The 13,331-nt window shown below is 27.0% G+C and overlaps 2 protein-coding genes across 3 annotated transcripts; one reads left to right on the top strand and one right to left on the bottom strand.

Moving 5' to 3' along the window:
• The first annotated feature begins 660 nt into the window (after positions 1 to 660).
• On the top strand, positions 661 to 1,977 carry LOC100158934 (CG31301-like). Its single transcript, NM_001162579.1, is given in 4 exon segments — positions 661 to 796; positions 888 to 1,065; positions 1,170 to 1,306; positions 1,430 to 1,977. Coding segments are annotated over 3 exon segments (309 nt in total). The 5' UTR covers positions 661 to 796; positions 888 to 895; the 3' UTR covers positions 1,432 to 1,977.
• Positions 1,978 to 2,842: 865 nt separating this feature from the next.
• LOC100167746 (heat shock protein 67B2-like) lies at positions 2,843 to 6,092 on the bottom strand. 2 transcript variants are annotated; one of them, XM_008181283.3, is made up of 4 exons: positions 6,040 to 6,092; positions 5,659 to 5,794; positions 4,882 to 5,044; positions 2,843 to 3,967 (listed from the first exon to the last, which is right to left on the bottom strand). In XM_008181283.3, the coding sequence occupies exons 1-4, from the start codon at positions 6,040 to 6,042 to the stop codon at positions 3,910 to 3,912; spliced, it is 360 nt and encodes a 119-aa protein (XP_008179505.1). In that variant the 5' UTR covers positions 6,043 to 6,092; the 3' UTR covers positions 2,843 to 3,909.
• Positions 6,093 to 13,331: the final 7,239 nt, after the last annotated feature.

Below are 13,331 nucleotides of genomic sequence, written 5' to 3'. Positions count from 1 at the left end.
TGAGCGTAGAATTTGTTATGTTACGCAGTTGTAAGACGGAGACAACACATGCGGGTATAACGTCCTATTAATAGAATCAGTGGAGTGGAGAACTTTATTAACTTATGACTTATGAGGTACAATAATTTATATTAGAGATTAATGATTGTATTGAAATGTTGTTGATGCATTTTCAGAACAAAAGTTAAGAAAAAAATTATAACAATTGTATTGATTTTGTAATATGCCTATGCCCTACATTCGAATATTGTTTAATTTACAATTTTTAAAAATAGGCCCGCTTTTTTGCTTTTGTTCCGGACCTCAAATATTCTAAATCTGGCTCTGCAACAGTGCACACATTTATTAATTAATTATTATATAAAAACAATAGACCTTGACTCTTGAGTGGTCTATCATCTATGATAAAAATATGTCGTTTTAAAAAATATATCAGTTGATTTTTATACATCGAGATGTATATACCTACTACACGTCTACACATAGTAGTAGTATATAATATACTCGGCGCGGAATAAGAACATGACCAGTTTTTTTATACATCTCCATGTTTTTATATTATTTATTATCACGTGTTATCACATCTTGCTTATCAGTTATCACCCAAACATCAAAAATAATTATTTGTTTACTTTCAATAAAGTTTTATACTTAGCATTTCAGGCTTCAGCATAAAAAAAAACAACTAACGAGAAGCTACTTTTTTGATTTCAAGACTTAGTTCGGAACTTCGGAATTTTGAGTTGATTTTCCTTAAAAGGGCGAAGATCAAGCGTACACGAAGATTTCTAAAATAGTAAGTTTATTAAATTAATTGTCCAGAATTTATTATAATTTAATCATAAATGTTATAGCTTCTATTTAATTTTCCTTTTTTGTTACTAAAGGTATAATTATGACATTTGACTCATCTTGGGATGTTGATAAATACAGATCTGAACATGAATATGAAGATCATTGGCAGTTTAGGCGTCAGTTTTTAGTTGCTCATCAAGACAAATTTCCCGAAGATCGATTAGTGTGTTTAGCCCAAGTCTTTTTTAATATTGAGTTTTTAGGATGCCAGTGAGTCAAATTTTAATTGATCTCCACAATATTTGATACTGATATTTTTTAATTAAACTAAATTACAGTATGTGTATTTTTTTTAATAAATTTAACTTTTTAAGGTACCCTAAAAAAGTCATGGACCTTATTGAAACATTATCTGAAGGTTTAGCTGATGACTTAAGAGAAAAACGTAAAGGAAAATTACAAAGAACCTTTGTTGCAGCCTCAGATGCTGCCGAAGCTAAAGCTAAACGCTGTAAGTAAATAATAGTGTAATGTATATTAAAATTCTAAAGATATTGAATCAATTGCTTAAGTATCATTTAAATAGTTAACTGTTATTCTACATTTTAATGTCATATTTATTAATGTATTTCAGGAAATTATGATGAAATTATGTATGTCTGAACAATATCAACCGAATAAATTGCAAATTCCAATATAATTATTTATGTTTATTATTACCGCTCTATTAAAAATGATAAAACTTATGGATTTAAAATGAAAAATTATGTATCAATTCAAATGATTTACTTGATATGGCTGTTTCATATTCTGAAAAGGTGTAGTAACATATCATTGTGTACATTATAATCAATTAATATGTACAATTTTTTTTCTAATGAATCGAAGACTCGTAATAATAGGTATGTAATATAATTACAATTTGAATTTCAAATATTTTTTGTTTTATATATAAGCCTGATTTTATAGACAGTATATTATATTTAAGTTATTTTTGACTAATACCAGTAAGCTCTGGCACATATACGGCTGTAGGTACATTGTATTCTTTTACACATATATAATAAAGAAATTAATAGGAGTATAGGACATCAGCTACAGTTAATGTATATTTATGCAATATTATGTTATATTTTATTGTCTTTTTGTTAAAATAATCTATAATATATTGATATGCATTAATCAATTATGTATAACATTGTCTCCATCTAACTGACACAAGCAGTACAGCAAACCTACCAAATTTTAAGTTCAGAATAATCCATTTTACACTATTGTGTTGATTGTATACTTATCTACAATTTTAAAATAACTTTATTATATAACTTGCTTCAAAATTAAAATATAAAAAAAAAGTCTACAAAGGCCTTAAATAATACTCTTACCTTTTGATAATAGGTCAATTCAATTCACTATAATCTTTAAGATAAAGGAGTAAAATTAATTTATCTGTTCTTTAAATTTACAGTATTATGTATTTCTAAAAGGGGGACAATAAATGAGTATATATTATCCTCATAAATAAAAATATAAATATTTCATAATACCTAGCTTGAAACTATATGAAAATACTGAATTTTGTACCTAACAAAAATAGTAATTACGTAAAGACAATAGGAACCTATTTTACTATTTTAGATTAAGATAAGTGAAGCTAGTATAGGAACAGAATATATGAAATATCAATTGCATAATATAAATCTATAATTTCATATATTCTGGTATGTTAATGCAAGTAATGTACCTACAATAATTGGTTGATAATAAAAATAAAACTGTAAGCTATTAAAATTTATCACGGTTGACAATGGTTAAAAATCCAATTATATGAATAATAGTTCTTACCATAACATCTCAATGTGGCTTCATGGACCTTAGACTTAGCAGTGGTGTAACTAAGAGGGATCAGAGGGTGCGGTCGCACCCGGGCCCGTTCGTATAGGGACCCAAAGAAATAAAAAAAATTTTTCTATTAATTATTAATAAAAATTTGAAACTTCCTATATTTTTCTATTATAATATACTATTAAACAAATCATTTTTTTTTAAATTTTATTAATCCAATATTAATTCATATTATTTCTACTTTGGCAAATAAGAAGTCCAGAAGAATGTTTAAAGTTTTGAGTTAATTGTTATTTGTTACAACTGCTATAACTAATTTTTTTTGTATGTATATAATATGAAGTATTAAATTAATAATAAATATCCATTGTTAATTAAATGATTATAAAATAATAAAATGTGTATTTAATAAAATAATATGCAAAAATATTTAAAAAAATTTTTTTTAGTAATTTTACTGAGGTGAATACACTCCACCAGATCTTCTTAATATATATACCGGGACGATGGGGGGCCCGTTGAAAATTTTGCTCTCGGGCCCAAATTTTGAAGTTACGCCACTGAGACTTAGCAATTAGCATATAATATATATAAGCCATTTGGCTACTATATTAATGTTCATGACAAGTGACTACTACCTAGGCTTACAACATTTGGCAGCGTTTGTCCATGTACCAATCTATTAGCTAATGGCTTACGAAGTTCAAATAAAAGAAAAATACTAAAATTATATGATAAAAATTGAATTTGTTACAAGTTATAACTGATAACACTTGGTCAAAACTTAAAACAAAAAAAGATGTTCATGAAACTTAATATACTTTGTTGAAATCTCATACTGATCGAATATCATTTTTAACCAAACTGAGGGTTATGACAATATTGGTCTATTACCCATCAATAGGTATTAGTAAAAAGATTAAAAAAATATATATATTTCGTACAAGAGACAAAATTAAAATAAATGTATAATATATGTAGGTATTTCCTCATTAATTTATGGGAGTTACAAAATATAAACTTTAATCATAATATGTGTAGGTATTAAAAATCAAATTAATTATATAAGAAGATAAATCATAGGTATTAGGTATGTTTACTGACATTGAGTCAATGAGACATAAAGAAATATGCCAGTACCTATATAGGTAGGTAATACTGTAATAGACAATAGTGCAGTAAGTACCATTGGTAGCATTTGTAATTGTAACCAATGGTACTACTTATTTAGTTATTTAGTATTTTATTGTTACCAAATATTAAATAATATTATGTACTTGGATATTTCACCGACCATTCAATCCAACCGCCTGTGTAATTATATAACCTGTAATGATAAACCATAAGATTAAGTGAGTACCAATAGTATATACTGTACATAACTACATAATACTATACATATTACTATAGTCTATATTGTATGTATAAGAATAGAACATATAGTATCGCTGTTGTGGGCAGTGAATAAATGGACAATCCCTCCCCCCACACCAGCTATTTTCAGTGTAATAGAACATTGTCCTACATACTTTTTAAAAATGTAAGTAATTTAATGTGGAATTATTTTAATTTTTTGTCTTAATATTATGTACATAATAAAATAAAACAGTATAAATTTCCAAATATTTCCATAAATGTATTATTATTTTAATAATCTAAAACAATTATGGGAGTTTGGACACAATTTTAAATTACAATGGTAGGTACCTACTTAACCTACCTACTATAATTGCAATGGGTTTTTGAAAAATATTGTAATATTATTAATTATTATAGTAAGTAGGTAGATGATTTAAACATTACTATTTTTTTTTCGTTATTATAATATTATTACAATAAGTATTTTTTATTGGTTCAAACTTTTAAAAAGACAATGATTAATTGAAATTAAAATATTCATCTATAATTACATTTAGAAATCTATTTTATTTAATATGAGACAAAATTAAACATAAAAAAAATTTATACAAATACATTTTTAAAAAATATCGGGTGTAAATTCGCAAATTGTCCAATAAGGTAGGTATGTAATGTATAGATAACCTAATCTATACATTCGTTGTCGTGGTCTAAATGGATTTGATCCTTGAAAACTAAAAATTATACAATATTTGCATATTGCACTTTTTAACTTTTTAATACAGTGAGAGTGTGAGAAACTGTGTAAGGGCGTAAGGCTATCACACCTATGGACCCATGTGATGTAGTTTATGTAATTATGTTAACCATAAAGGTAAATACTTTTTATAATCTAGTTTGAAAGCGATTTCAGCTGCACGACGACTTCTATTTCCTCGGGCACAGGAGAATACGATTTCGTCGTTTTCTTTGTCGGGTTTGGGCACTTTGTATTTTTCCTTAAATACGTCAGTGGGCAAATTTAAATCGTTTTCCAACTCGCCAACTGAAATAATAAACAGTTTAGATTGTTGTTCAAATTCCGCGTTCCCCAAATGAGAACTTCCTGTTAGTTAGTAGGCACTTGGTTGGTAATATACTAATATATCACTAATTTAAAAAAGATAAAATATAGGTCACTACTATCTAGTTCCACAGAAAATATCGTACCAATCATAACCTAGTAATAAACCTACGACAAATAATTTGTAACAAATTACAATGATAGTCAGTACTCAGTAAATTAATTAAATTAATATTTTTTCGTCGTGAGCGTATTGAGTATAATAATATGAATTGTAATTTGTAATTGTTGGTCACCTAAATGGCCAATTGCATAATATGGCTATATTTTAGTTGGCACTTGGCAGGTACGGAATGTTAATTTAGGTTACAACTTACAACGCGTCAACGCCTCAAACGTAAATAATTTCAAGAAAGTATTTTTACCTACCTATATGGCTATATAAAATAAATCGAACTTTCATTTTTGCAATTTTATAGATGAATCTCTTTAGTAGTTAAGTCTAATATCATGGCTAATCGTTATAAATGTTATATAATATACAATGTATACATTGACATATTGTATAATATATTATGATTTATGTGCAATATTACGTGGAATGTTTATACTGTTTGGTAACGATCCAGTTGCAGCAAGTTCGTGACATTCGCGGACATCGATCACAAACGATTTTCGGTCCATTTTCGCCAACAAGCAATCATAGTCTACGTTTTCATAAACCGACATTATCTACAACCGATTTAATTAAATTTCACATACACGATCAATTAACTATTACCAGTGGCGACGTATGTTTACTATTATTTAGGTATACAATAATACATATGTATGTAATTATCGCATCAGCTCTTATAACAATTATGAAATAACACTCGCCAGACCAATTAATATTTGCATACGCACGTTTACACTAACAATAATAATAATTCTTATAAAGATATCGTAACGAGTGACGATCGCACGTAATACCTTACCATTGCATTCGAATGTGACCAGATAACTGAGGTATTAAATATTAATTATACACACCACACACGGTTTGAGTAGTGAGTGTCGACGTGTCGTTAAGAGGGAGACGGGAAAATGGATCCTTATTTAATATTATAATATAAAATAATTAATTAAAGTTAATTGCAGTCTGTAGTTTTATACTTGAATATAAAACTAATTATTGGTAGGTACCTATATCATATAAATAATATACATATATTATACATTTATACATAAGTATATAGGTACCGTTATATTGATATAAGTGATACACTGACTCAAAAATGTGGCTTGAAGATCTAAGATTTTTTTTGGGGGGGAAGGGGGGGGGCTAACAAAACTATTTATTTAAAATAACCCATAGGGGGCTTATATCTAAATCAATTAAGGATATTATTTGGGAGGGGGGGACAAGCCCCTACCCTAGTTGCGCCAGTGACTAGCCATACATAGGGTGTGAATTTAGGGGGTGCTGGAATGATTTATGGTACACAGCTACGTGGGGCCTCCTACACCCCTCTATACTAATAACAAATTTGTATACATGTAAATAGCAATGAATCAAATTTTATATATGATTGTTAAGAGGACTCTACCCCATGAGTCGTCTCCGTCTTACAAATGTAAAACTGAAAATAATATTTTGCGCGGGTAAGTAGTAAGAATTAAGAACCACTTGGGCTGTAGTCCAATTGGAGCAACCAAATTTCCACACTTTAAAGAGGAGAACATTTACTGTGCAACCTTTTTTTATTTTTTCGAAATCAGAAATAAAAAGGTGGGCAAGTGGATGTCGCTCTGCTGTACAGTAGGTTACAAGTGGGTCACTGTATAATGGATGGTATTAAATTTGAATTCAATGATATAATATCATTGTATAAGAAAAATGATTCTAAGCGAAAACGGTCAGTCAGTCTATGATATTACCAATTATGTAGTAATTATATTTGATGATATTATTGTGAATAAAGTAATTTATATATAACCTATTAACGTGGAACCTTGTTTTAAATTTTTAATCCTTAGCTATAAAAGTTGAATATTTTATTATATTTTTAACTACAAACTAATTATTAAATTTTAAATTTGATAAATGTTGTCAAAATTCGAACTTTAAATGCTTATAAAAAAATTGTGCCTATGGATCTTAATTTTTTTCATCTGCCTTTGAAACAATATACAAGGAGCCTTCTATTAAATTGTCAAGCTTTTTTAACCAACAAATACAATTTTATTGATATTTATGGAAAAAAAAAAACTAAAAAAAATGGAAACTGAAAATATCTGTAAACAGCTCAAAATAAGTCAAAATATTTGGAAAAAGTTATGGTGTATATAGACAATTCTCAGTTAATGTACCTACGGTCATTTGTTTAAGAGTTGCACCAAAAACCAAAATCAATTTTCTTGAAAACAGATTTTGCGTACAAATTCCCTTTTTCCCTAATTTTTGATTCTGAGCGGAGCGATGAATGTATTGATTTTACAATGATGTGTGTTTTTTATTATTTTAATTTTTGTGTCTGTGTACACAATAAGTGTAAAGAAAAACGTGAATTTTTACGCAAAATCGACTTTGGTTTTTGATATAATTTTAAAACAAATGACCGTAGAAACAAATGACAAATGACCGATACATGAAATTTTCACTGGTTGTTTATATTTGAATTTTCAATACACGATAAAATTTTCAAAATATTTTGATTTGTTTTGAACTGTTTGGGGACATTTTCAGTTTTCAATTTTATTAGATTTTTTTCTATGAATGTAAATAAAACTTTATTAGTTGAGTAAAAATACTTGAAAATTTAATACAAGGCTCCTACTATATTGTTGCATTGACATTTGAAAAATATTAAAAATCCTTAGTCACACTTTTTTTTATAAGCATTTAAAAATCACGAAAATTAGCAAATTATTTTGAGTTAAGAATTCATAAAAATTTTTCTTTTTAAATCTAAGATTTTAAAATGTAATACAAGATTGCTTATACGATTATCTACCTTTATAAAAAGAAAAATATCTACTGGAAATTCAAATTAAATTTTATGAGCGTTTAAAATTCAAATTTTTACAACATTGGATATTATTTATTCGATTTCTCATGTAGCGATTTTCTTATTTTGTTTTAATTCAAAACGAATAACTGTTGATACATGAAAATTTCACTGAATGTTTATTTTATCAATTCTTATACTTGATACAATTTTCAAAATATTTTAACTTGTTTTGAGCAGTTTACAGACAATTTCATATTTCAATTTTTTTATTTTTTTTTTCTATGAATATCAATAAAGTTATCTGTGGGCCAAAAAGTGTATAAATTTAATACAAAGCTCTGATATATTGTTACAATATCAGTTAAAAAATATTAAATATACATACGCACAATTTTTTTTTATAAACATTTAAAGATGGAATTTTAACAACATTTATGAAATTTAAAATTGAATAATTATTTTGTAAAAATGTTCAACTTTTATATCTAAGGATTCAAAATTTAAAACAAGATTCCACGTAAATATAGTTAATTCTGTTACCAAAAAATCTAAAAAATACATAAGCACAGTTTATTTTTATATTCATTTTAAGTTCAAATTTGGACGAAATTACATATTAAAAAACCTAGAATAACTATTTTAGTTATTTTGTTGTGATTGTATAATATTATTCGTGGGTAATTGAAACTTCTAAAGTATACTATTATATATCTATGATAGTATCACACTATCACGGTTTGTTTTGATGTATAACACGTTATAAGTACCTATTGGATATTGTGATATTAATTTGGAATTTATTATAGGTCATTTTTTTTTTAATGCCTTAGATAAGTACCTATATAATATGCCTTATACCTCTATACTGACATACCGTCTTCGCTCAGAATCGTTTTTCATACACAATGATACTATATCATTGAATTCAAATTTAATACAATCCATTATACTGCAGTGACCTACTTGTAACCTACTGTACGTCTGTACAGCAGAGCGACATCCACTTGCCCACCTTTTTTCTTTTGTTTTTCACGGAACTTTTGAAAACTAATAGGAAATTTGACCCCCCTAAAGTACCAACTAGATTCACTTTCCTATGAGAAAAGATACTGTTGAAGAAAATCTAAGCATTTTCTAAAAAGTGATGACAGACACAAAAATTGAAAAATAAATTAAAAATTAAAAAAAACACACATTGTAAAATCAATACATTCATCGTTCCACTCAGAATCTAAAAAAAGTTATTCTTGTTTGAAATATTCAATAATAATTCATTTTTAAATAATAAGAATTTTATTGTATTTCTGATATCAAAATTGTACAAATAACGTTGCACAGTTAATATTTTCCTCTTTTTAGTGTGAACATATTTTGGTTGTCCACTACAGCTTGAGTGGTTACTTACTCGCGAAAACCCGTTTTTGCTGTTTTACATTTGTAAAACGGAGACAATACATGCGGACTGCGCGCGGTTATAGCGTCCTAATATTTCTAAGGCTGGGCAAGTTAACAATTTTTTTTTAACTCGTTAAGTTAAGTTAATATTATACAAAAAAGGAACTTGTAAGTTAAGACTTAAGTTCAAGGTTTAAAGTTACCTTAATTTTTTTAACTTATAACTTAATTAAAAATCAGTGACTTATTTTGGGCGGTTCCATTTTCCTCCAATAACGAGATACCTTTTTCCTCCACTGTCCATTTTCCTCCACAAAAAAAAAGGAAGGTTGGTTTCCATTTTCCTCCAAATTATTTGAGACTATAATTTTGTCTATTTTCCTCTAATATTTTAGCCAGTGTTGTAGTATAACCAGTGGCATAAGCTGGGGTTCGCACTTGCGACCCCTGAAAATATCATAGGGTCGCAAGAGTATTTTTTTGCAACTCCAAAAAATCACAATTTCAGTTTTCGAAAAATTGAAATATCAATATAATAATAAATTAACTAATTTATATTTTGAGGTCAAACGTTTAACTTTGTTTTGAAGCACTGGAATTATTATAATATTATATAATTTCCACATTTATTTATAGTTTTGTTATTAACCATTTTCTATTATTATACCAATATTGATATTTATTTTTTATTGTGATCAGCGGACTGGAGTCTCAATGGCAGCAGATAGTGAAAATGTGTTTCATAGCTTAAAATTATTATTTGTTTGTTTTATACATGCATTTATTTATGGCACTTGTATTTATTTCATATCTACGAACGATTCAAAATTATAAGTGTTTTGACAGCTTGCTAAAATGGATAAATTTATTGTAAAAATATCGAAAAGTTGTGAGTAAGTGTCTATTTTTTCTTTAAATTCGTATAATTGTTTAGTACACATATTTAGCATGCATTAAGTTTAAAATAGCCCTTCAAATATATTACTGATTTATATTACATACATTAAAATAATTGATATTTGATCTGTAAGTTAATTTTTAAATTAATTATTAAGGTAATATTATATTATTGATGAAATTAAATTTATTTTGGTATATATTTTTTGTATTATTTTGGTACTAATTTTATTTTTTTATTTTTAACTGCTTATTAGAAAAATACTAATATACAAATGCTGAGAAAAATGTTAGCTTATCTGATGAAAACCTCCATTCCCCAGGTAAAGGATTAAAAATGGTACCTAAATATAGTGAATAATTAATTTCATATCATATACCTATTTAGTATTCATATAAATTTATGAAATTATATTTATATTAATTTAATATCAATAAATATTTCAGGATATTTTGTTAAATACTTCTACCTTAATTCAAAGTGAAAATTCTGTAACTATAGTTACCTACGTTAAATAAATAATAGTATGTTTTGGTTAATTTGTGTAATATAAAAGTGATAAATATGTGTTTAAACATACAAATACAAATATAAAATATAGTACATAGGTATTATAAAAATCTAAATGGCAGCTGTTATATAAGTTTTATAAAATAAAAGAATTTTTGTATTTTATGTACCTGTTCGTATATTCTTTAAAAAAATTATACATATTTTACTGAAGGTAGTCGGTAAGTAATTATTACCCTATTACTTATAGTGCATATTCATAATATATACCAATTACCAATAGATACCTACAATATGGCAATATGTGTTTAAGCCTTTAAGGTTAAAATAGTTTTGTTGAGTTTATGTACTTGTAATGTGAAATATAGAATAAAATAAAACATTTTATGGAAAGAGGGGTTGTGGGGGGTTAAGCCCCCCAAAAGTCTGTCCAACCTAGAAACTTATTGCAACCCTAACAATTCAGCCCAATTTACGCCACTGAGTATTACATTTCGTATTATAAAGATAGAGTAAGGCTAGAATCCAGGGCTTGCAAACATAATACTAACGTTATGTCGTTATATTTGACAAAAAACGATTGAAATTTGTAAATATAATTATAACGGAAAACGATAATCAAAAATAATCAAATACCGCAAAACAAAACATAACTCAAATATTAAGTGACTGTGGCTTAGGAATAAAATTAACTTAATGAGACAATAAAATAAATTAACTTATAAGTTACTGAATAACATGGAACAAAATGTAACTAGTTATAAGTTAGAAGTATTACTTCTATAAAAAAAGTAACTCGTTATTTAACTTAGTTAAAACTTAAAAGTACCTAACTTAACTTTAACTTTTTAACTCGTTAATGTCCAGTTTGGAAATTATTTATAGATTTTTGTCATCCAGCATTTTATTACTTCATTATTATATCATGCATAGAACAATGAAACGTGCATTCATATTACAATACTGTTTTAATCGTGAATTCGTGAACTTGTCTACTTGTAATAGAAAAAAAATGTCCCACCAAATATCCCACAATAATAATTTATAAATGATTGTTGAAATACTGAAATAAATTTACAGAGAACTGGGGGTGCTAATTTGAAGCCTGGGGGTACTATAAGCACCTCCTATATTCGCCTATGAATTTATATTTATTGTAATAATAATAAACAAAATGTAACTTGTAAGAATGAATACGATATTGTATACAATTTGTCATTTGAATTCACCGTTACCTACACAATCATTATTCATTAGTAATAACTTACTTGTTTTTGAATCTTATTACTAATAAGATTCAAAAACAAGTGCAGTGCATTGCGGAAAATCAAAAAAATAGTCATTGGGTATTACTGTATTATACCAACTGTAACCGCTGAACAATATTAATATTCTCATATAGAGACAAACGACAATATTATATAGAAATCCATGATCTATATTAGATATTTGGATGATATTATAATTTATAACAATGTATTTGTTTACTTTTAGATATACGCAATAATATTTAACGTATTCGTATATTATTATTATATGTATAGGTTCGTAGGTAAATAGGTTGAATTCAATAAGCATTGTGTTATAGTCCCTGATAGATAACAACAAAAATAATTTTTAATATTTGAAGTATACGCGCATTGCTGTTAATTAAGATAAATACATTTTATATAGGTACCTACTGCGAGTTAGGTTAGTAGGTATTTACTACTATAATCATAATAGCAACGTATAGGAATTAATTCTTAATACTTTTTAATATTTGCAGTGTATCATAATATTTTGATTTTTGAGAAATAATATTATATAGGTACATATATTTTATAATAAAAATTCGTCTATTGACCACATTGGCTATAGGCCTATAGCTATATAGGCAAATCTTAAATGTATAACTATTATACATTATATAGTAAATATTTTACTTCAGTGTATACAGATAGGTAAGTGAAAGTTTAAGTATTGTGTACCTAACCCAGTGGTCGGGATGCTACTGTTTTTTTGTAGCACGCTAACGCTACTGCTACTCCCCCCAAAAAGTAGCTCGCTATTGCTAAAGTTACATTTTTAAAATGTAGTGCGCTATTTCTAACGCTATTGTTTAAATGTAGCGCGCTACTTTTTCGCTACATTTTTAAAAAAAAAATGTTTTGATTTATTTAGATATTCAATTGAGTACTTGGTCATTATTTGTTAATGCCTACCGCTATTTTCTTGTTATTTCGAAAGGCAGGTTTATTCAATGCATCTCATGTATTTTTGTAACAAAACTCAAAACAGATAAACGTTTTATTGAAAATTGCCAATTAGTAATATTCGTACCCCAGATTAGACATTCGGTCACTGGGAGAAAGGATTTCATACAGCAAGGGGATTAGTGATTACAAAGAATTTTGATCTGCTAAACATTTTTTTTTTTAAAGTTTATGACAAGCATGGATCTAGAACATCTTACGCTCCGCTGTATAGTGTA

The sequence above is a fragment of the Acyrthosiphon pisum genome, chromosome A2 (assembly GCF_005508785.2).
Source record: "Acyrthosiphon pisum isolate AL4f chromosome A2, pea_aphid_22Mar2018_4r6ur, whole genome shotgun sequence".
In the NCBI taxonomy this organism is placed as follows: Eukaryota; Metazoa; Arthropoda; class Insecta; order Hemiptera; family Aphididae; genus Acyrthosiphon; species Acyrthosiphon pisum.
The sequence above is the reverse complement of the archived record's forward strand: the minus strand, read 5'-3'. Positions and strand labels throughout refer to the sequence as shown.

Bases quoted from the DNA above. Each gene is read 5' to 3' on its own strand.
- LOC100167746 (XM_008181283.3), bottom strand. The intron at 5,045-5,658 runs GTAATATTGCAC...TTATTATTTCAG, and splicing joins AAACAGTATAAACATTCCAC to TTGGCGAGTTGGAAAACGAT. The intron at 3,968-4,881 runs GTATTTACCTTT...TTATCATTACAG, and splicing joins TTCAAACTAGATTATAAAAA to GTTATATAATTACACAGGCG.